This window comes from Bombina bombina, chromosome 1, assembly GCF_027579735.1.
Source record: "Bombina bombina isolate aBomBom1 chromosome 1, aBomBom1.pri, whole genome shotgun sequence".
NCBI classification, from domain to species: domain Eukaryota; kingdom Metazoa; phylum Chordata; class Amphibia; order Anura; family Bombinatoridae; genus Bombina; species Bombina bombina.
In genome coordinates this window covers 360,419,788-360,444,179 of record NC_069499.1, presented here as the reverse complement: position 1 = coordinate 360,444,179, position 24,392 = coordinate 360,419,788, and the positions used below count along the sequence as shown (strand labels likewise).

Here is a 24,392-nt window from a genome sequence, read left to right as displayed (position 1 = left end):
CGGAAAATAAAGCTCTTAACTACTGTGCTATAAAGTACACTAACACCCATAAACTACCTATGAACCCCTAAACCGAGGCCCCCCCACATCGCCAACCCTATAATAATTTTTTTTAACCCCTAATCTGCCGCTCCGGACACAGCTGCAACCTACATTATAGCTATGAACCTCTAATCTGCTGCCCCTAACATCGCCGACACCTACATTATATTTATTAACCCCTAATCTGCCCCCCCAACATCGCCGCCACCTACCTACACTTATTAACCCTTAATCTGCCGACTGGTCCTCGCCGCCACTATAATAAATGTATTAACCCCTAAACCGCCGCACTCCCGCCTCGCAAACACTATTATAAATAGTATTAACCCCTAATCTGCCCTCCCTAACATCGCCGCCACCTACCTACAAATATTAACCCCTAATCTGCCGCCCCTTCTATAATAAAGTTATTAACCCCTAAACCTAAGTCTAACCCTAACACCCCGCTAAGTTAAATATAATTTAAATTAATCTAAATAAATGTACTATAATTAAATTATTTCTATTTAAAACTAAATACCTATAAAATAAACCCTAATATAGCTACAATATAACTAATAGTTACATTGTAGCTATTTTAGGATTTATATTTATTTTACAGGCAACTTTGTATTTATTTTAACTAGGTACAATAGCTATTAAATAGTTAATAACTATTTAATAGCTACCTAGTTAAAATAATTATAAAATTACCTGTAAAATAAATCCTAACCTAAGTTACAAATACACCTAACACTACACTATCAATAATTTAATTAAATAAATTACCTACAATTAGCTAAACTAAAATACAATTAAATAAACTAATCTATAATACAAAAAAACCAACAAACACTAAATTACAGAAAATAAAAATAATTTACAAGAAGTTTAAACTAATTACACCTAATCTAAGCCCCCTAATAAAATAAAAAAGCCCCCCAAAATAAAAAAAATGCCCTACCCTATTCTAAATGACAAAGTAATCAGCTCATTTACCAGCCCTTAAAAGGGCTTTTTGCGGGGCATTGCTTTAAAGTAATCAGCTCTTTTACCTGTAAATACCTCTACTCTAACCCACCCAAACCTCCCTTAAATAAACCTAACACTAACCCCCTGAAGATCTCCCTACCTTGAGTCATCTTCACCCAGCCGAGCCGAATTCTTCATCCAAGCGGAGCAAGAAGAGGTCCTTCATCCGGTAGAAGTCTTCATCCAAGCAGGGCAAGAAGAGGTCCTTCATCCGGTAGAAGTCTTCATCCAAGCGGGGTCTTCTATCTTCATCCATCCGGAGCGGAGCCATCTTCCATACAGCCAACGCGGAGCCATTCTCTTCAACCGACGGACTAATGACGAATGACGGTTCCTTTAAGGGACGTCATCCAAGATGGCGTCCCTCAAATTCCGATTGGCTGATAGGATTCTATCAGCCAATCGGAATTAAGTTAAGAAAAATCTGATTGGCTGATTGAATCAGCCAATCAGATTGAAGTTCAATCCGATTGGCTGATCCAATCAGCCAATCGGATTGACCTCGCATTCTATTGGCTGATCGGAACAGCCAATGGATGAAGACTTCTACCGGATGAAGGACCTCTTTTTGCTCCGCTTGGATGAAGAATTCGGCTCGGCTGGGTCAAGACAACTCAAGGTAGGGAGATCTTCAGGGGGTTAGTGTTAGGTTTATTTAAGAGGGGTTTGCGTGGGTTAGAGTAGGGGTATGTGGGTGGTGGGTTTTAATGTTGGGGGGGTTGTATTTTTATTTACAGGTAAAAGAGCTGATTACTTTGGGGCAATGCCCCGCAAAAAGCCCTTTTAAGGGCTGGTAAAAGAGCTGATTACTTTGTCATTTAGAATAGGGTAGGGCATTTATTTATTTTGGGGGGCTTTTTTATTTTATTAGGGGGCTTAGATTAGGTGTAATTAGTTTAAACTTCTTGTAATTTTTTTTATTTTCTGTAATTTAGTGTTTGTTTGTTTTTGTATTATAGATTAGTTTATTTAATTGTATTTTAGTTTAGCTAATTGTAGGTAATTTATTTAATTAATTTAATGGTAGTGTAGTGTTAGGTGTATTTGTAACTTAGGTTAGGATTTATTTTACAGGTAATTTTGTAATTATTTTAACTAGGTAGCTATTAAATAGTTATTAACTATTTAATAGCTATTGTACCTAGTTAAAATAAATACAAAGTTGCCTGTAAAATAAATATAAATCCTAAAATAGCTACAATGTAACTATTAGTTATATTGTAGCTATATTAGGGTTTATTTTATAGGTAAGTATTTAGTTTTAAATAGGAATAATTTATTTAATTATAGTACATTTATTTATTTTAATTTAAATTATATTTAACTTAGGGGGGTGTTAGGGTTAGACTTAGGTTTATGGGTTAATAAATTTATTATAGTAGCGACGACGTTGGGGGAGGCAGATTAGGGGGTAATAAATATAATATAGGTGTTGGCGATGTTAGGGGCAGTAGATTAGGGGTTCATAGCTATAATGTAGGTGGCGACGATGTCGGGGGCTGCAGATTAGGGGTTAATAAGTGTAAGGTTAGGGGTGTTTAGACTCGGGATTCATGTTAGGGTGTTAGGTGCAGACTTAGAAAGTGTTTCCCCGTAGGAAACAATGGGGCTGCGTTAGGAGCTGAACGCTGCTTTTTTGCAGGTGTTAGTTTTTTTTCAGCCAGCTCAGCCCCATTGTTTCCTATGGGGATATCGTGCACGAGCACGTTTTTCCAGCTTACCGCTACCATAGGCATCGCTGGTATTGAGGGTTGAAGTGGAGCTAAATTATGCTCAACGCTCCCTTTTCTGAGGCTAACGCAGCCATTCAGACTACTCTAAATACCAGCGTGTCACTATACAGTACCACTATATACAGTATGGGAGGGCTGGACCATGTCACAGACTACTGTGGTCACTTTATAAAGTACTGGGACGGGTAGGGTCAGGCCAGCCATCTCACTGGCAGATTACAGACTGTGTCACTAGCTCACTATATACAGTACTGGTGGGTTGAACAGTGTCACTATATACAGTAATAGGGGGTCAGACCATCTTACAGACTGTGGGCACAGGGTACCTCCTTTTGCAGGCATGTAATCTGATTCACATTGTTTTTTTTTTTCTGTGTTAAATGTTAAAAAAAATAAAATAAAAAAAATAATATGTATCAAATTCACCTTTTTTTTTGGGTGGGTGGGGGGCCTTCTTAGATTCTTGAACCTGGGCCCTGTGGTTTCTAGTTACGCCTCTGTGCCAAGTTGTACAAAGGAAGAACACAAAATTAACAGTATATTCATAGCTTGATAATAACATTTACTTTCAAAGAAACAAACCATTAACATTGTTCTACATCTCTAACATTGTTTTGGTGAATACTGTGATATCTGCACAACTCCAATTTACATTATTGTCTTACAGAAACATCCCAAAAACCACTTACAATTTTAACTAAAATTAGATTAATATGTATTTATTACTGTGTTCCATTTGAAGGTAACTTTGCGCTGCTCTTTTGATCCAATCTTTCACTTTGTTAAAGGGACATTAAAAGCTATAAATTGATACTGTGCATATAAAACAACACTAAAGTTTTTTCTTTTTTCCCTCAGTAAAGGAACATTTATTTTACAAAAAGGGGGTACAGAGAATACATTTACACAGGATCCATATAAACAGGCACTCTGCTGTACTGTGTCGTATTATAAAGCATCTACATATCTGCTAAACCAAATACCATATATATCCATAGCATACATATACAGAATGAAATTCTGGGTCTCAGAGGTTTCCTAGCCAAATATGAAGGACTGCACCATAATACCCAATATAAATATATACAACTTAAATATAACTTACCATGTGATTTGAAAACTACAACAATTGTCATTAAAAAATGAATGATGCGGTTTGGAAGTCCTAGATTCCTAGGCAACATAGAGGTTTTAATTATATTTTTTTCCTTTTAGAAACCCAAGGCTTTGTGATTTTTGTGGAAAATCAGCAATGTGTTACACATCAGGTGTCAGAAGTCCTATGGGGCAGCAGCTGGCAGATATACTGGCCATGTGTCTAGCTACAACAGGTACAAAGCATGTGATTCTTTTTCTGTCCCTTTTGAGACAAACAGACGGTAGATAGTTCACCTGAGTGTCTGCTACCTGAGTTTTCTATTCGTCCACATAAAAAACCCACATACTTTTCTAGCGTATGGACTTTATTAACTATTTAACATTAGTTTTCATGGATATTATTTACTTCTGCAGATAGTAAGGGTGACAAGTTTTCTGATTGTTGTCTGGACATAAAGCACCATTCACTGAACCTTCATCCAAGTGTTGGAGACAGGGAAAGTCTCATCATTACAAGCTGCAGCCAGAGCCCAGAGGTAAATGTTTCCCTTTTTATTACTAGCAATATGTAGATACCACAGTATCTCCTATAAAAGTATTCTTGTGTCTTTATTGCCTGTTCTTATTTACTGACATTAAACAACATGTAGATACCACAGTATCTCCTATAAAACGTATTATTGTGTCTGTATTGTCAGTTCTTATTTACTGACATTAAACAAGATCTTGTGTGTCTGAAATACCCAATCTATTATTTTTATACCAAACATATAACCTTCATTTATTTGTGCAATATTTAAATTGTAAAATTATTATTTTGTTTTGAATGTGCAATGCTGTAACCATTTTGTCAAATAATATAACACATGTTCATGAAATTACAACCTTTGTTGCTATGAATTAAATTAATAAAAAACATCTTTATTTTTCTCTTTGGTAATAATGATGCACTTTTTTAATGTTAAGCATAACTTTATTAATTTAATCACAACATCTGAACTTGTGACTAATCTGCAAATTGTTAAAGAGACATTAAACTCAAAATCTTATTTGTCATAAAATATTTTATTAGGCGTACTTTAAAAAAAAATAGTTTTAATGTAACACTATTATTTATATTGCCTGTTTTTCCTGTAATTTAATTGTGAAATGTGTGTGTTTTGTTTATTATCATCCAGAGAGGTTGAAGGGCATTCTGTAGTAACCCTGACCCTGCAACATTTTGGAGTAATTGCTTAATCATCGTAGAAGCTCATTTTTATTTGTATCTAATAAGGCACAGCAAAGTAGATAAGATACTCTAGAGTCTTTTCAGGGTGTGTTTTCCTGCACTGCAGAACAACCATTTTAAATGTTCTAAAAACATTTATTTTGTGTGCAGATATTTAGCAGTGTAGTTACTGATATATACTATATATGTATAGAATGACTTTAATAATTATTTAAATTACATTTTGTAATTTTGCTCGGATTAAACAAATAGTTATATGAAAGCTACAGTGCAATAATAAAAAGCTCTAACTTGATCATTTAGAGTTTTGGATGCCAGCAATTTATACAGGTTATCAGCGGATTACGCAAGTTGTACCACATTAGGCTCTGTTCCAATCTATTCGATTTAAACAGGTTTTCTCAGGGTTTTGCATTATTAGACAAGACAGGGAGGGCACACAGGGACAGACAGAGGGATTACAAGTTCATTCTAAACCAAAGTCTTTTTTTCTAATGGTTTCTCATTACATTACAAACTCATCTTTTTCTAAGCCATCAGAAAACAGGTTTTGCACATGAGTTTCAGATTTATGTAAAGAGACAGTTAGCATGCTAATAAACACAAATGTGCCCCTATTGAATACAAAAATAAATAATACATATTGCCCAATCCAAAATGATTTAACTATGAAAGATGCACAAAGGAAATATGATCATGTGAATGTTTATTTGTAATCACACAACGGAAATATGATCATGCAAATGTTCATTTATGATTGTATTTATAGAGTTATGCAATTTAAAAGTGTTAAATGCAAACACACCGTGAATCTTTTGTAGTAAGTTAAAACCTCAATTGAAGGGGCAGCAGACTTGTGCTTGTTACAAACTGCTGTTTGTAACTGGCCCTTTAAATGAAAAATTGCCCTGCTTCCCTGGATTTTGGAGAAGCCTATTTGCCAGCCTCCTTCCACATGACTATGGCCCCTGGAAGATTGTGCCCCTGAGGACATATTGACTTTTGTTGGGTGTGTGTGGCCCTTTAAGAACCATCTGGGGACATATGGTGACTTTGATGAACAATGCCCCTTTAAGACTATGTCCCCAGACCTGTGAAATGACTTGTCCCTGGCTTTCTCCCACTTGGTTCAGTTTCATTGTGTGCCATTAAGAGTTAAATTTTGTTCAGCTTCAAGAAACCTATTCTAAATACAAGTCTGCTGGGATTAGCTCTAATTAGGTTTAGTGATCAACTTTCCCATTGTCTAATCAGACTAGTATTGATAAGGTGGACTGCATTGTTTTATTGTGTGTAATGTTATCTGCTGAAGTAAATGTTGTGGCCTGTCAAAGGGAGTGTCTCTCTATCTAATATCAAATGTGTGATGGGGGATTTTATGCCTCCCCCTGAGAGTGTCCTGTTTGCATGTAACCTGAATAAAAGCAGGCTGTGTGCTCCAGCACATCAGACCTATTTTCTGTCCCTCTAACTTGCAGATTTGACTCATGTTTGTAGGGGACAGCTTCAGCTAATATCACTACAGGGATTGCTGACTATGGTGCTGATGATTCTTTGGTGAGCGCTAGGAGCATCCTTTTCTACGGTCCAACTTCCAGCCAGCCTGGAGGCAACCGTAACATTTGGCGGCAGCGGTGGGATTGGCGTCCTAGCGCAAGGAGCAGCACCACAACAGCACTGGTATCGTAGGAAAGTTATTGAGGGCAACGCTAGCCACTGCGCAGCGTCCCTACCTACAGCAGCATGGAGCTGACAAGACACTATTCAGAACCCTGTGAAGAGCACCTCAACCTGATCCGTCGCTATGAGGGCGCGGATTTCGTTCCAGAGGTAAAGAGGCGGCTAGTCCGATATGGTCCAGACCCTGCACAGGAGGTAGTCAGTCGCATCATCCGGGAATTGGATACGGAGAACAAAGCGGCACGAGCCTTTGAGCGCCAACTGTGGAGTTTGAGGGTCTGGACACCTGGTCTCCAGCGAGAAAGTGAGTCACAGGGAGCGGAGAGCAACGACCTCCCTTCCCAGCGGCAGCCAGAGTTACAGGGAGAGGAGAGCAGCGACCTCCCTCCCCAGCGGCAGTATACCGTGCAGAGGGAAGAGACAACCAGTCCCCTTCCCCAGCCAGAGATACCAGAGGCAGCAGGCCTCATAGACTGGTCCTGGGAGGACCCCCAGCAGGCAGGTGGAGATGGGACCGCAGTCTCTCTACCGGCCCTACAGGGATGCTGGGCAGGCGGCCCAGATCCCCAGCGACAGACCCAGCTACAGGGAGGGGAGAGCATCGACCTCCCTCCCCAGCCGGAGTGTGCCTTCCAGGGAGAGGAGACAACCGGTCTCTCTCCCCAGCCGCAGCATGTTCCACAGGAAGCGGAGAGCATCGACCTCCCTTCCCAACGGCCACCGGAGTATCAGGAGGAGGAGGTAAGCCAATCTCCCCCTCCCCAGCTAACTCCTAACTTGGGCCCAGGGTTAACAGTGGAGATGTTAACCCCCACTGACCCCCACGTTCCCTTTGCCACCGGGCAGGACTATGCCCCAATTCCCCCAGCAGAAGAGCTGGCATCAGGACAGAGCACTGCTGGCCTCTGCCCTACAGACCTTGTCCTTGTTACAGGACTGGCCTACAAACCCCTCACCCCAGCAGAAGCGCTGGCACCAGGGCAGAGTGCCGCTGGCCTCTGCCCCCCAAGTACCATCAGCTATTTGCCCAGCTGCGCCAGGAAGGCAGAGGATGCTACACTTTCATCCTATAACCTGGAACTTACAGGCCAGTGCTACTTGTTGTGGGGGGGCTGCTTTGCTGCTAGTGTTTATTTGTGGGTGGGTTGCGAGACTAACTTAGGCACTGACCGACAGAAGGTCAGGTGCCTGGTTAGTCTCCCTCCAAAAGGGGAGATATGTTACAAACTGCTGTTTGTAACTGGCCCTTTAAATGAAAAATTGCCCTGCTTCCCTGGATTTTGGAGAAGCCTATTTGCCAGCCTCCTTCCACATGACTATGGCCCCTGGAAGATTGTGCCCCTGAGGACATATTGACTTTTGTTGGGTGTGTGTGGCCCTTTAAGAACCATCTGGGGACATATGGTGACTTTGATGAACAATGCCCCTTTAAGACTATGTCCCCAGACCTGTGAAATGACTTGTCCCTGGCTTTCTCCCACTTGGTTCAGTTTCATTGTGTGCCATTAAGAGTTAAATTTTGTTCAGCTTCAAGAAACCTATTCTAAATACAAGTCTGCTGGGATTAGCTCTAATTAGGTTTAGTGATCAACTTTCCCATTGTCTAATCAGACTAGTATTGATAAGGTGGACTGCATTGTTTTATTGTGTGTAATGTTATCTGCTGAAGTAAATGTTGTGGCCTGTCAAAGGGAGTGTCTCTCTATCTAATATCAAATGTGTGATGGGGGATTTTATGCCTCCCCCTGAGAGTGTCCTGTTTGCATGTAACCTGAATAAAAGCAGGCTGTGTGCTCCAGCACATCAGACCTATTTTCTGTCCCTCTAACTTGCAGATTTGACTCATGTTTGTAGGGGACAGCTTCAGCTAATATCACTACAGGGATTGCTGACTATGGTGCTGATGATTCTTTGGTGAGCGCTAGGAGCATCCTTTTCTACGGTCCAACTTCCAGCCAGCCTGGAGGCAACCGTAACAGTGCTCAAACAGTTTTCTCTGTTCTATCAAAAATATAATTTTTCAAAATTAGTTATATATATTTTGTTACTGAATAAAACCAACTTTTACTATGAGTTGTCCATATTTGAAAATGATCAGTGATGTTCCAGGACTTAGTTGTACACAATCATGCACTTCCTGTTAGTTTTACATTAAACTGAAGTAGCTTTTACTTACTGTTTTCATGGGAAAGTACTTTTAAGACGTTTAATTTCAGCTCTTTCATATGAATAATAGAAAATGTTTGAGTACTATGTCCCTTTATTCATTCATTTATTTTTTTTATTTTATTTGCTAAAAAATTAATGCAAGTGCATAAAACTGGATAGCTAAAAAGCTCAGTTGTTAACTCATTTCAGAAAACCTCTCAAATCCAACAAGGCCTAAAGTACAAATCAGACTGAAAAACTTCCATGACAAACATATTTATTTAAATAGGTGTGGTTGTTCTAGTTTTTTTTAATATCTTGTAAACACAATGAGACAGCAGTTTATCATTTTGTGTCTTCATAGGCCTAGACCATTCAGGTTAGACACCTGTTTCTTAGACAATGATCAGTCATGTATAGCTTGTTAAACAGATGGCTGGCCTGATGCCCAGGTTACCTCCGTTAATGTCTGAATTGCTAATGGTTCAGGTCAATTACACTCAACTGTCAACGTGAGACTTGTATTGGTTCATATAGCAATGGAACAGATATATAACGATGTGCAGTATAAAACAAAGTCGGTAAATTTATGTTTCATTATATGTATTTCTCAAAAGTAAACACATTGGCAGATCACTGTGTGCTATGATCTTTTTTTCCTTAATGCAAATTGTTATAATTAATAATAATTAATTATAATTTTTGTAATTAATGTTATGATCTGCATTTTCAGATTTATGTTAATGAGGAAGAAATACACAATCTGGAACCAAGGACGGAGAATTTCAGGGCAGGTAGAGTCGGAAAGTTACTTGAATTCATATAGAAGAAATGCATGGTAATTTAGCAATACATATTTCTGTACTCCAGTTTTTAAAACTGACCTGCTTCAGCATATATTAAATAATCTGGTGCTTAATCCTTGATAGAGTGGGGTAATCCATTTAATTTCAACAAGATTAGTGAAACATAAATATTAAGTTCCCTCTCTCTCTGTACATAGTAAAAGGAATCTTGCTGACAAGTTGACATTTGTCAAGAAGTTGTGTAGATTAGAAATGGACAACTTCCTACACACACATAATATATTTCCTTAAATCTCCAGTGGCACAGGGTTAGATTTAAGTAATGCTGCAGGGTGTCCCCTATCTGCTGTTCTCCCCTCCAAAGAGCTAATTTCCTTGTCTCCCACCCAACAGAAGTCCCCAAAACACACTTCTTTAGTACAGAGGACTGCCCACATGTAGAGCATTAAATCTGTGGGTGAAAATTACCCAAAATACCACAGATAGATAGACAGACAGACAGATAGATAGATAGATAGATAGATAGATAGATAGATAGATAGAATTGGATTCTCCTCAATGTATTTTATACCAGTTGCATACTTTCAAATGTATGGGAAATTGTTCCTTTTCTATGTATGAAATAGCTGTTTCTGATAACTGAAACCACTACCCAATACAGGGCCAGATAACAAGTGGCACGCTTACTGTTTTGCGTGAGTGATATCAGGTTTATCGCGGCTGTTTGCACACGTTGGAGGGAGCACTCATATTACAAGTTAAAAGTAAATGCAAAAGTGTGAGCGCAATTGCAATTTAGGCTTGTATGTTTACCGCAACCTCAGAGCTTTGGTTAACTGTTACATGAAACAAAAAAGTGTCACAAGACACATCAAAAATACATTTAAAAGTACAGATACACTCATAATAACCCTTTCTGATAAAAATGATCAAAACAAAATATTGCAGAAAAAAGGTTTAAAGGGCTCAAAGATATGAGGTCTCAGGTGTAAGAAAAAAAAGGCATGTAAAAGGCTTTAAAACAGAGATACATACATATACATGTCTAAAGATGTATATGTATGCATATATATATATAATATATATATATATATATATATATATATATATATATATATATATATATATATATGTGTGTGTGTGTGTGTGTACAGTGCCCTCCCCTAATATTGGCACCCTTGGTAAATATGAGCAAACAAGGCTGTGAAACATTGGACCTTGATTTTGTGGTCAGTAAACCATTTTTGTGTTGATTTTGATGTATGTTTTGGATCTTTGTCCTGTTGGAAGATCCAACCACGGCTCATTTTAAGCTTTATGGCAGAGGCAGTCAGGTGTTCATTTAATATTTGTTGATATTTGACAGAGTCTATGATGCCATGTTTCCTAATAAAATGCCCAGGTCCTCTGGCAGAAAAACAGCCCCAAAACATTAAAGAGCCAGCAACATATTTAACCTTGGGCATGAAGTACTTTTCCATATGGCTACCTCTCTGTGTGTGCCAAACCCACCTCTGGTGTTTATTGCCAAAAAGCTCTATTTTGGTTTCATCTGACCATAGAACCTGATCATATTTTAAGTTCCAGTAGTGTCTGGCAAACTGAAGACGGTTGAGTTTGTCTTTGGAGGAAAGTAGAGGCTTTTTTCTTGAAACACTTCCAAACAACTTGTTGTGATGTAGGTGACGTCGGATTGTAGTTTTGGACACTTTCTGACCCTAATACACAACTAACTTTTGCAATTCTCCAGCGTTCAGACACTATTGACACACGTCCTGTTCCAGGTTGATTCATAACATTTCCAGTTGACTGGAACTTCTTAATTATTGTCCTGATGGTAAAATGGGCATTTTCAACACTTTTACTATTTTCGTATAGCCACTTCCCATTTTGTGAAGCTCAACAACCTTTTGCCGCACATCCCAGCTATATTTCTTGGTCTTACCCATTGTGATGAATGACTAAGGGAATTTGACCTATGTGTTACCTCATATTTATACCCCTGTGAAACAGGAAGTCATGGTTGAACAATTTCCTGTTCCTAGTCACCCAGGTGTACTAAAATATGTAAAATATCAATAATATTTTTCTCATATTCATTTATAGGGGTGCCAATAATTGTGCCACACATGTTTAAAATATATATATTTTATAAACCTTTGTTGTGTTTGCAATTATTTGATATCCATGAGAGCAGAGTATTTGTGTGTAACAAAAGGTCAAAAGGTTAAACAATAAAGAGATTTTACAGCCTTCTTTGCTCATATTTACCAAGGGTGCATCAGAGCCCTTTGCCATTAAGTAGATGAAAGCATTATAAAACATATTTATGCAATATTCCTATTTAATAAATATTTTAACTATGTATTTACTGTAAAGTTTTTTTTCAACATTTTTTTCTCTCCATTGGCTTCTATGGGGAATGCAAAAATGTGATGGTGTTTGCACAATCTCAGTGTTAGTTGTTTGTTTGTTTTTAACTTTTAATATGAAAGCAACCCGACTAGTGCAAAAAGCTTAACTCTAGCGGAATTTTGGCAATTGCGAAAAAAATAATATGCCTTGTAATCTAGCCCTATATTATCTGCCAATACTTAGAGAGAATCAACATTTTGTTTTAAACACATTTCCACATATGTAAAAATGACTAAAAATAATTATATGAATATAAATATGACTAATGCAACATTACTGTATATTATCTGTAAACCAGCTTTTAAAAATGTGCAATTTGTTACAGATTGTAGGAACCTTACTGAGTTTGAAAGAGCAAATATAACTGTTCTTGAAATAGCAGAAGCTTATCAAGAGTGCGAAAAGTAAGTATTTAAAATAATCTAATTATTGATGTTTTGTGATGCACCAGGTGTTTATAACAGTTTAAGGGTCTATTTTAATTTAAAAATAAAAATAAAATTCTCTATCTACTAAGGGGTTAAAGCAGTGTCTTCTCCCGGAACCATATTTTGAGGGGCATATAAGATTCAACAATCAAAAGTAGAGGGGCCTATTAACAGACATCCCAACTCTCCCTAAAGTTTAGAGAGTCTCCCTCATTGTAATAGTGGCTCCCTGATGCCCGCAAATGAAATGCAATGTCCCTGAAACTACAAGTACCATGATCCAACGTGGCCAAAATCCGGAAACAGTGTTTCTTTAAGGAATGCTTTTAGTTGCGATTACATAATTGAGCAGGAAGGCGTCAAAGCAAGTCTGCCTTTAGTTTCAGTGTATTGCGTGTCTGCCACCCTCCCTCCTGCTGTTTGGAGGCCACAATAAGGCTTTTGGGGGAGGAGGAGAATCAGTAGCAGGCAACATCGGCTGCAGCATAGGCTGAGTGAGAACTGAGAAAGAGGACAAAGAGAGTGCGCCCCTGTGAGGGAGGAGATAGACACCCCTGCTGTCAGATCCTTATCAAACTGACTCTACTGTGAGTACAAAACATAATTACAAATAGCCTCTCAAACTAAAAATCACACCCGCTCCCAGACACAAAATCCGAAAGTCGTACAGGGACAACTATACTGAGTACTTCACAAGCTTGGACGCTATGGAACCCTCAAAGCATGCATCAGTAACCAAAAAGCCCCCACTGATTTTAGTAATATAAAACACAAATACTACCTTATTTAATGCACGGAATTAAGCTTTGTATTCTAAAATATTTGAGCATTTTTTAAGCATATGATCGCTGGAAAATAGGTTTGTTATATGTGGTTGTGCAATAAAGCTACTTTTTTTGTTTAATGTGAGTTTAGCGGGAAGCTACTTTGATGATAAGTCTATCTTATTTAGGGTTTCCAGGTGTCAAGTATATAACGGGGGGCGGCACGCAGCTCAGTAGTCGGTGAAGCCACCTCTCTGAAATTAGTTTTTACAGGTTGGGATGTCTGCATTAATTATTACTAGGGCATACCTACTACTAATATAATGAAGCATTTACCTATTAGTGTGTGTGTATATAAAGATAGATAGATAATTATCCCAAACTGCTACAGGAAAAAACTTACTAGCCCACTCACACTGTTACGTTTACACACACTCACACACACAAAGGGTCACATTTAAATGCATGCACAAACAGGGTTACATTCACACACACACACACCGAGGATTACATTTACATAAATACAAACACAGGGTTACATTTACCCATAGACAAACAGGGTTACATTCGCATATAGGCACATACATACACACACACACACCGAGGATTACATTTACATAAATACACACACAGGGTTACATTTACCCATAGACAAACAGGGTTACATTCGCATATAGGCACATACATACACACACACCGAGGATTACATTTACATAAATACATAAAATAGTAACAAAATATGAACAACCAAAACAGTCCTGTGTAAGAGTACTACAATGAGCAACTGCCAAGCTCACAAAATATCCAAAATAATATAGAAAAGTGTAGACTCCAATCCAAGTGATAAACTTTTTATTGCTTACATAGGATAAGATCCAAGTAAACACAACATTTCGGGGACGCACCTCTTAGTCATGTGATCTCATGTGATCCTATGTAAGCAATACAAAGTTTATCACTTGGATTGGAGCCTACACTTTTCAACATTCATTTACAAAAATACACACAGGATTACATTTGCATATACGCAAACGCAATTTCACACACACACACACACACACAGAGGATTACATTTACATAAATACATACACAGGGTTACATTTACACATAGACAAACAGGGTTACATTTGCACACACATACACAGGGTTACATTTACACATATACAAAAAGGGTTACATTTGCACACACACATACACACAGGGTTACATTTATACATAGACAAACGGTTACATTTGCATACACACATTCACAGAAATACATTTACACATAGACAAACAGGGTTACATTTGCACACACACATACACACAGGGTTACATTTATACATAGACAAACAGGGTTCAATTTGCACACACACATACACACAGGGTTACATTTATACATAGACAAACAGGGTTACATTTGCACACACATACACAGGGTTACATTTACACATAGACAAACAGGGTTACATTTGCACACACACATACACACAGGGTTACATTTATACATAGACAAACAGGGTTACATTTACACATAGACAAACAGGGTTACATTTGCACACACTTACATACACACACTGGGTTACATTTATACATAGACAAACAGGGTTACATTTGCACACACATACACAGGGTTACATTTACATGTAAAGGGTTACATTTGCACACACACATATACACAGGGTTACATTTACACATAGACAAACAGGGTTACATTTGCACACACACATACACACAGGGTTACGTTTATACATAGACAAACAGGGTTACATTTACACATAGACAAACAGGGTTACATTTGCACACACATACATACACACACTGGGTTACATTTATACATAGACAAACAGGGTTACATTTGCACACACATACACAGGGTTACATCTACACATAAAGGGTTACATCTGCACACACACATATACACAGGGTTACATTTACACATAGACAAACAGGGTTACATTTACACATATACAAAAAGGGTTACATTTGCACACACACATACACACAGGGTTACATATATACATAGACAAACAGGGTTACATTTACACACACATACAGAGGGTTACATTTACACATAGACAAACAGGGTTACATTTGCACACACACATACACACAGGGTTACATTTATACATAGACTAACAGGGTTATATTGATACATAGACAAACAGGGTTACATTTATACATAGACAAACAGGGTTACATTTGCACACACACATACACAGGGTTACATTTATACATAGACAAACAGGGTTAAATTTGCACACACAAATACACAGAGTTACATTTATACATAGACAAACAGGGTTAAATTTGCACACACATACAAACACGCATGCATGCACGCACACACACAAAGACAAACAAGGGTACATTTGCACATACATACACAGGGTTACATTTAAACATAGACATACAGGGTTACATTTGCACACACACACACACACACACACACACACACACACACACACACACACACACACACACACACACACACAGGGTTACATTTATACATAGACAAACATGGTTATATTTGCTTACACACACACTGGGTTACATTTGCACACACATACACACACCACACACACACACTGGGTTACATTTATACACACAATTGAACTTCATTACATACAGCTTCTTATGAGTAATACTAGCTGCATCAGGAGATGCAGATTTTAGGTTGAATATATAAATCCCTGCAGTTTAGCCATCAGGAGAAATACATGTTTTTGAAAACATTTAAAATGTAACATAATATGCTTAATAGTGTTTATTATTTATTTACTGCTGTACTGAAGAAGGAAAAAACTTGCATGAACATCAGCTGCTGTATAGAGCATGGTTCATAAGGTTGAAACCTAAATTGCAGAATTCACTTTAAATAGAGTAAAGCCCAGAATATTACACCTTGGGATACTGACATAATTAATATTAAAAAAAAACGTTAAACATTTTATAAAATATAAACAGTAATAATATAACACACTTACTGTTGCACACACAGACTTACATACGTTGCAGATATGTGTGCCTGGAGATCAGTGGATAATTGGGAAGCCTGTAAGCTATGTAGTGAGTTAGCCTTGTTTTTGTTGCCAAGTGAAATTTCATTATTTAGGGCTCCTTTCCATTGAGCCGTAAATGGTTTTGTGCGAGGTTGCAAACTCAAAAATATGCTGTTGGAAGCCTTAACGCTTATTGACAGTTTGTGATGTCATGTTTTCCACTATTAGCGGCAGCTGGTGTCGCTGCAAAAAAAAAAAAGATGAGTCCCATAGAAAATAATAAAAAAGGAAATTTATGCTTACCTGATAAATTGATTTCTTCTACGATACGACGAGTCCACTTGTGGGATATTATCCTTCTGCTAACAGGAAGTGGCAAAGAGCACCACAGTAGAGCTGTATATATAGCTCCTCCCTTCCCTCCACCCCCAGTCATTCGACCAAAGGTTTAAGGAAGAGAAAGGAAAAGCTAAAAGGTGCAGAGGTGACTGAAGTTGTAAAAAATATAATTTGTCTTAAAATGACAGGGAGGGCCGTGGACTCGTCGTATCGTAGAAGAAATCAATTTATCAGGTAAGCATAAATTTCCTTTTCTTCTACAAGATACGACGAGTCCACGGATTTCATCCTTACTTGTGGGATACAATACCAAAGCTACAGGACACGGATGAAAGGGAGGGACAAGACAGAGACCTAAATGGAAGGCACCATTGCTTGAAGAACTTTTCTCCCAAAAACAGCCTCAGAAGAAGCAAAAGTATCAAATTTGTAAAATTTGGAAAAAGTATGAAGGGACGACCAAATCGCAGCCTTACAAATCTGTTCAACAGATGCATTGTTTTTAAAGGCCCATGTGGAAGCCACAGCCCTAGTAGAATGAGCCATAATTCTTTCAGGAGGCTGCTGTCCAGCATGTTCATATGCCAGGCGGATGATACTCCTCAGCCAAAAAGAAAGAGAGGTAGCCGTAGCTTTCTGACCCCTACGATTTCCAGAATAAACAATGAATAATGAAGAAGATTGACGGAAAACCTTAGTTGCCTGTAAGTAAAACTTCAAGGCACGGACCATGTCCAGGTTATGTAGCAGACGCTCCTTCTTAGAAGAAGGATTAAAACACAAGGAAGGAACAACAATTTCCTGATTAATATTCTTATTTGAAACAACCTTAGGAAGAAATCCAGGTTTGGTACGTAAAACCACCTTATCAGAATGAAATATAAGATAAGGCGAATCATACTGTAACCCTGAAAGCTCAGAAACTCTTCAAGCAGAAGAAATAGCAACTAAAAACAGAACTTTCCAAGATAACAATTTAATATCTATGGAATGCATGGGTTCAAACAGAACTCCTTGAAGAACTTGAATAACTAAATTCAAACTCCAGGGAGGAGTAATTGGTCTAAATACAGGCTTAATTCTAGTTAGAGCCTGACAAAAAGACTGAACATCTGGCATATCTGCCAAACGTTTGTGAAGCAAAATCGACAAAGCAGAAATTTGCCCCTTTAAGGAACTAGCTGATAACCCTTTCTCCAATCCTTCTTGGAGAAAAGACAGAATCCTGGGAACCCTAACTTTACTCCATGAGTAACCCTTGGATTCACACCAAAAAGATATTTATGTCATATCTTATGATAGATTTTTCTAGTGACAGGCTTTTGAGCCTGTATCAAAATATCGATGACCGAATCAGAGAATCCTCGATTAGATAAAATCAAGCGTTCAATCTCCAAGCAGTCAGCTGCAGAGAATGTAGATTTGGATGCAGGAAAAGACCTTGAATGAGCAGGTCCTGTCTCAAAGGAAGGTTCCACGGTAGCAGAAAGGACATGTCCATTAGATCCGCATACGACCAAGGTACTGCCAAGGCATCTATCAGTTCGGCCTGAGGATCCCTCAACCTAGATCCGTAACGTGGAAGCTTGTCATTCTGACGAGATGCCATCAGGTCTAATTCCGGTCTGCCCCATTGACGAGTCAATGAAGCAAACACCTCCGGGTGGAGTTCCCACTCCCCCGGATGAAAAGTCTGATGACTTAGAAAATCCACTTCCCAGTTCTCTACTCCTGGGATGTAGATCGCTGATAGATAGCAAGAGTGGGCCTCCGCCCATCGGATTATCTTTGATACTTCTATCATCGCTAAGGAACTCCTTGTTCCCCCCTGATGATTGATATACGCCACAGTTGTGATATTGTCCGACTGGAATCTGATGAATTTGGCAGAAGCCAACTGAGCCCACGCCTGAAGCGCATTGAATATTGCTCTCAGTTCCAGAATATTGATTGGAAGTAGAGACGCCACCTGAGTCCAAACACCCTGAGCCTTCAGGGAATTCCAGACTGCACCCCAGCCCAGTAGGATGGTGTCCGTTGTCACTATCACCCACGAGGGTCTGCAGAAACAAGTCCCCTGGGACAGATGATCTGGCGACAACCACCAAAGAAGAGAGTCTCTAGTCTCTTGATCCAGATTTATCTGAGGAGATATATTGCATAGTTCCCATTTCACTGTCAGAGCATGCACAGCTGCAGTGGTCTGAGATGAAAGCGTGCAAAAGGAATGATGTCCATTGCTGCTACCATTAATCCAATGACCTCCATACACTGAGCCACTGATGGCCGAGGAATGGACTGAAGTGCTCGGCAAGTATTTAGAATCTTTGATTTTCTGACCTTCGTCAGAAATATTTTCATGTCTACCGAGTCTATCAGAGTTCCCAAGAAGGCAACCCTTGTCTATGGAACTAGTGAACTCTTTTCTATGTTCACCTTCCAACCATGAGTTCTCAGGAAAGACAGGACTGTGTCCATGTGAGATTTTGTCATATGATAAGTTGATGCCTGGATCCAGATAAGGTGCCACTGCTATGCCTCGCAGTCTGAGAACCACCAGAAGGGACCCTAGAACCTTTGTGAAGATTCTGGGTGCAGTGGCCAACCCGAAGGGAAGAGCCACGAACTGATAATGTTTGTCCAGGAAGGCAAACCTTAGAAACTGATGATGATCCTTGTGGATAGGAATATGAAGATATGCATCCTTCAAGTCCACGGTAGTCATATATTGACCCTCCTGGATCATTGGTAAGATTGTTCGTATAGTCTCCATCTTGAATGATGGAACTCTGAGAAATTTGTTTAGACACTTGAGATCTAAAATGGGTCTGAAAGTTCCCTCTTTTTTGGGAACCACGAAAAGATTTGAGTAAAACCCCTGCCCCTGTTCCAGTTTTGGAACGGGACAAATTACTCCCATGGTAGAGAGGTCTTTTACACAGCGTAAGAACGCCTCTCTTTTTATCTGGTCTACAGATAATCGTGAAAGATGAAATCTCCCTCTTGGGAGAAAATCCTTGAATTCCAGTTTGTTACGGTACCAACAGTGTACCAAGGGTTAATACCAGGGAACAACGTCCTGCATAGGGAATCAGCAATTCACAAACCAGCCAGTTTTCAGGTTTAAACAGAATATATGCTTTATTTGAAGGCAGCACACAGATTTATACACCCTGGCTTCAGGTTACAAAGGGCATTGGTTTAACAGTAAAGCAAACATATGAACAATGCATCAAACAATTGTCTATTCACAGGTAAAACAGATTAACATATTAAGTTAATTAACTAGGGAAGAACGTTTACTCAGACAATCTGATGTTGGGCAGTCTAGTTAACATAATCACACAATGACACAATCAGTTTACCCAGACAGACTCCTGAGACACAATCAGATCTTAAACATACATAGAATACATCTTATTACAGAATATAGGAACAGTTCTTATTAGCTATAAAGTCTTTTATGCCCACTTTGCTTATAGAGTCACAATTGCTCCCACAAGGGGCACTCACACCCTGTACCCATCCTGTATTTATGGATACAGGGTGACATAGACATAAGACAGAGGTATGAAAGTACATGGGGTGTCCAGCATATAAAATTCCATATTTCCATGCAGTCTCTGGGTATCCTTAAGCCCATGTACCTCCAGCCCAAAGAATGTTCCATAACAGGCCCTCCAATGTACAGTGGCGAGATTGGTTTTGTCACATCTCTCCCCTTTTCCAAACAGACTAACAGGGTATCTGACCTCCTGCCGGTCAGTGCCCTGGTTAGTCCAGCAACCCACCCATAAAACACAATTAGTAGTACAGCCCACCCACAATAAATGGTTACTACACCTGAGTACGGGGAAAACTTGTCCATGTCCAGGTGCCTCACCACAGCTGTGTGGGGGACTGGTACGCTGAATTGGTGGGTTGCGAGGTGGGCAGAGACCAGCTGTACTCTGCCCGGGTGCCAGCACTACCATGGAAGTAGCCTGGTGGGAGCCTGGTTGCTGGAGGGGAAGACCGACTGTCTCCCCTTCGGATACATAGCTGTGCTGCTGGAGGGGGAGACCAATCGTCTCCCCTTTGGCTAAACAGCCGTGTTGCTGGGGGACAGGACCATCAAACTCCTCTCCCTCTGGTTTGTCATGCTCGGCTGTCCAGGGTATATACTGTGGCATATACCACCAGAGCGCCTGGTAGGCATGTCAGTTTGCTGGGACAATCCATCTGTATTCCCGTTATGAGAGAGAATTCCTGTCCATACAAACAAGGGTTCAAATTCCTCAGTGCCCAGACCAGGGCCAAACAGTCCTTCAAAATCCCATCAGCTTCTTTACGAGTTTTCTGTACCTGCTCTTTATAGGTATCCACAATCCCTTCATACTGACATAGGGTGCCCTTGAGTTGCTGCACCTCACTATGAGCCAGCGTCAGCTTCTCCTCCAGTGTCACTAAGTTTGTCTTTAATGTTTCATGTTCCACTCTCAAGCTGGTGTTTTCTGCAGTTTGTCGGTGCAGCTTGTCTAGCAGAGATTCCTGTTCTAAACGTGCTTTTTCCTCTGCGCTCCTCTTCTCCTTCATCAGCGCATTGTAACGGGACCTCCACATATCAATAGCGGATAGAGATTTACTGAGCTCAGCGTCCTGGGGCTTAGCAGCAGGTGGGTCAGTCTCTGCTGCACGGATCTGGGCACGGGTAGTCACAGAGTTAACATCAGCGGGACCCATAGGAGCGTAGGCAGAAACAAGGGGGGCCAAGTCATTTCCAAGAAGAACATCAGCAGGTAAGTCCTTCTTGACCCCCACATTCACAGGTCTAGCGCCCACTCCCCAATCCAAATGTACCCTGGCAACAGGTAGGCTGAACACATCGCCCCCTGCTACCCTCACAGCCACAGTGTCTCCAGTGTACTGTTTCTCAGACACCAAGTTCTTTTGAAGCAAGGTCATGGTAGCACCAGTATCCCGTAGACCACTGACCTTCTTCCCATTCACTTTAACCAGTTGCCGGTTATTCCGGTGGGCAGCTTGCACAAGGTCTGCCTCATGTAGGATGCTCCAGCATTCTTGCGCCTCTACGTAGCGGGCCGCAGGCTGAGGATTACGTGGGATTCCGCCGGCGGGTCTTCTCCAGGACTGCGCTTGGTTCGCTGCGTTTAGGGGACACTCTGGTCTTTTGTGCCCTAGTTGCTTACATCTAAAGCACCGAATAGGTTGTGAGTAGCCCCGCGAATTGAACAGGGCTCTCTGAGGGTAGTTCGTGGCCGGAGGCCGTGTGGTATAGCGGTGCGCCGGGGTTTGGTAACTGGCAGCTGCTGGGGTGACTGGGGGTCTGTACTCCACTCTAGCAGGGGGCTTAGTGGTAGCAATGTCCAGTTTGCGGGCATCCGTATACTCATCTGCCAAGCGAGCCGCTTCCTGCAGGGTGGAGGGTTTACGGTCCCGAACCCACTCTCGAACTCCTGCGGGTAATTTGTCGAAGCAATGTTCCAACAGGAATAGCTGCAGCACCTCTTCCCCAGATATGGCTTGGCACCCCGCTATCCAGTGAGCTGCTGTGCGGTGCACCTTACATGCCCACTCAAGGTAGGAATCTCCAGCTAATTTAACAGTGTCTCTGAACCGTCTCCGGTATGCCTCCGGTGTAACCGCATACCTGGAGAGCAGAGCCTCTTTTACAGTATTATAATCCCTGACTTCCTCATCTGGAATGGCCCGAAAAGCCTCTCTGGCCCGGCCGGATAATTTTCCAGATAATATCGTGACCCAGTCCTCTGCGGGTACCTTGTGTAGTGCACATTGCCTCTCAAAATCCGCAAGGTACCCATCAATCTCTCCTTCTGTTTCCAGGAAGTTTTTAAAAGCTGCAAAATTTACTTTTCTCTTTTCCATCTTAGTCAGTATTGTAATAATCCCCCTCTTCCTGAGGTTACTGGCTTGTGTAGTTGCTCTTCTGGGCGATAAGGTTCATTCCGTCGCTGCCACCAATGTTACGGTACCAACAGTGTACCAAGGGTTAATACCAGGGAACAACGTCCTGCATAGGGAATCAGCAATTCACAAACCAGCCAGTTTTCAGGTTTAAACAGAATATATGCTTTATTTGAAGGCAGCACACAGATTTATACACCCTGGCTTCAGGTTACAAAGGGCATTGGTTTAACAGTAAAGCAAACATATGAACAATGCATCAAACAATTGTCTATTCACAGGTAAAACAGATTAACATATTAAGTTAATTAACTAGGGAAGAACGTTTACTCAGACAATCTGATGTTGGGCAGTCTAGTTAACATAATCACACAATGACACAATCAGTTTACCCAGACAGACTCCTGAGACACAATCAGATCTTAAACATACATAGAATACATCTTATTACAGAATATAGGAACAGTTCTTATTAGCTATAAAGTCTTTTATGCCCACTTTGCTTATAGAGTCACAATTGCTCCCACAAGGGGCACTCACACCCTGTACCCATCCTGTATTTATGGATACAGGGTGACATAGACATAAGACAGAGGTATGAAAGTACATGGGGTGTCCAGCATATAAAATTCCATATTTCCATGCAGTCTCTGGGTATCCTTAAGCCCATGTACCTCCAGCCCAAAGAATGTTCCATAACAGGCCCTCCAATGTACAGTGGCGAGATTGGTTTTGTCACACAGTTGATACCCGTGGGTCACAATTTCCAGTGCCCAGGGGTCCTGAACATCTCTTGCCCAAGCCTGAGCAAAGAAAGAAAGTCTGCCCCCTACTAGATCCGGTCCCGGATTGGGGGCCGCCCCTTTATGCTGTCTTTGTAGCAGCAGCGGGCTTGTTGGATTGTTTAACTTTATTCCAAGCCTATTTGGGTCTCCAGACTGACTTGGATTGAGCAAAATTCTCTTCCTGCTTTGTGGAGGAAGAGGAAGCAGAGGGTCCTCCTTTAAAGTTTCAAAATATTTTTGTTTACCCCTCATCTTAACAGATTTATCCTGAGGTAGGGCATGGCCTTTACCTCCAGTAATGTCAGAAATTATTTCCTTCAATTCAGGCCCGAATAGGGTCTTACCTTTAAAAGGAATAGCTTTTGATGACACATCAGCAGACCAAGACTTGAGCCATAACGCCCTAAGCGCTAAAATATCAAATCCTGTATTTTTCGCCGCTATTTTAGCAATTTGAAAAGCGGCATCAGTAATAAAAGAATTAGCTAGCTTGAGAGCCTTAATTCTATCCAAAATGTCATCTAATGGAGTCTCAACCTTCAGAGACTCTTCTAGAGCATCAAACCAAAAAGCTGTTGCAGTAGTAACTGGAACAATGCAAGCCATAGGTTGTAATAGAAAACCCTGATGTATAAATAATTACTTTAGAAGACCCTCTAACTTTTTATCCATAGGGTCTTTGAAAGCACAACTGTCCTCAATAGGTATAGTTGTACACTTAGCCAGGGTAGATATAGCTCCCTCCACCTTAGGGACCAAGAGTCCCAAATGGTGTCTGATATGGGAAACATTTTCTTAAAATTAGGAGGGGGAGAGAACGGTATACCTGGTCTATCCCATTCCTGTTTTTACAATTTCTGAAATTCTTTTAGGAACCGGAAAAACATCAGTGTAAGTAGGTACCTCTAAATATTTGTCCATCTTACACAATTTCTCTGGTGGTATCACAATAGGGTCACAATCATCCAGAGTCACTAAAACCTCCCGAAGTAACAGGAGGAGGTGT

The 24,392-nt window shown here is 40.2% G+C and overlaps 1 protein-coding gene and 1 long non-coding RNA gene across 2 annotated transcripts in view; both read left to right on the top strand.

Moving 5' to 3' along the window:
• Nucleotides 1-24,392, top strand: part of MAP3K19 (mitogen-activated protein kinase kinase kinase 19) — a 207,948-nt gene that overhangs the window by 55,833 nt on the left and 127,723 nt on the right. The window contains exons 4-7 of the mRNA XM_053712516.1: nt 4,002-4,117; nt 4,299-4,420; nt 9,677-9,737; nt 12,490-12,568. Coding sequence (XP_053568491.1) covers nt 4,002-4,117; nt 4,299-4,420; nt 9,677-9,737; nt 12,490-12,568 — 378 coding nt within the window. The remainder of the gene's footprint in view (nt 1-4,001; nt 4,118-4,298; nt 4,421-9,676; nt 9,738-12,489; nt 12,569-24,392) is intronic.
• LOC128645324 (uncharacterized) lies at nt 4,104-9,781 on the top strand. The gene is made up of 3 exons (XR_008400105.1): nt 4,104-4,117; nt 4,299-4,420; nt 9,677-9,781. It is a non-coding gene; the product is annotated as an uncharacterized LOC128645324 (long non-coding RNA).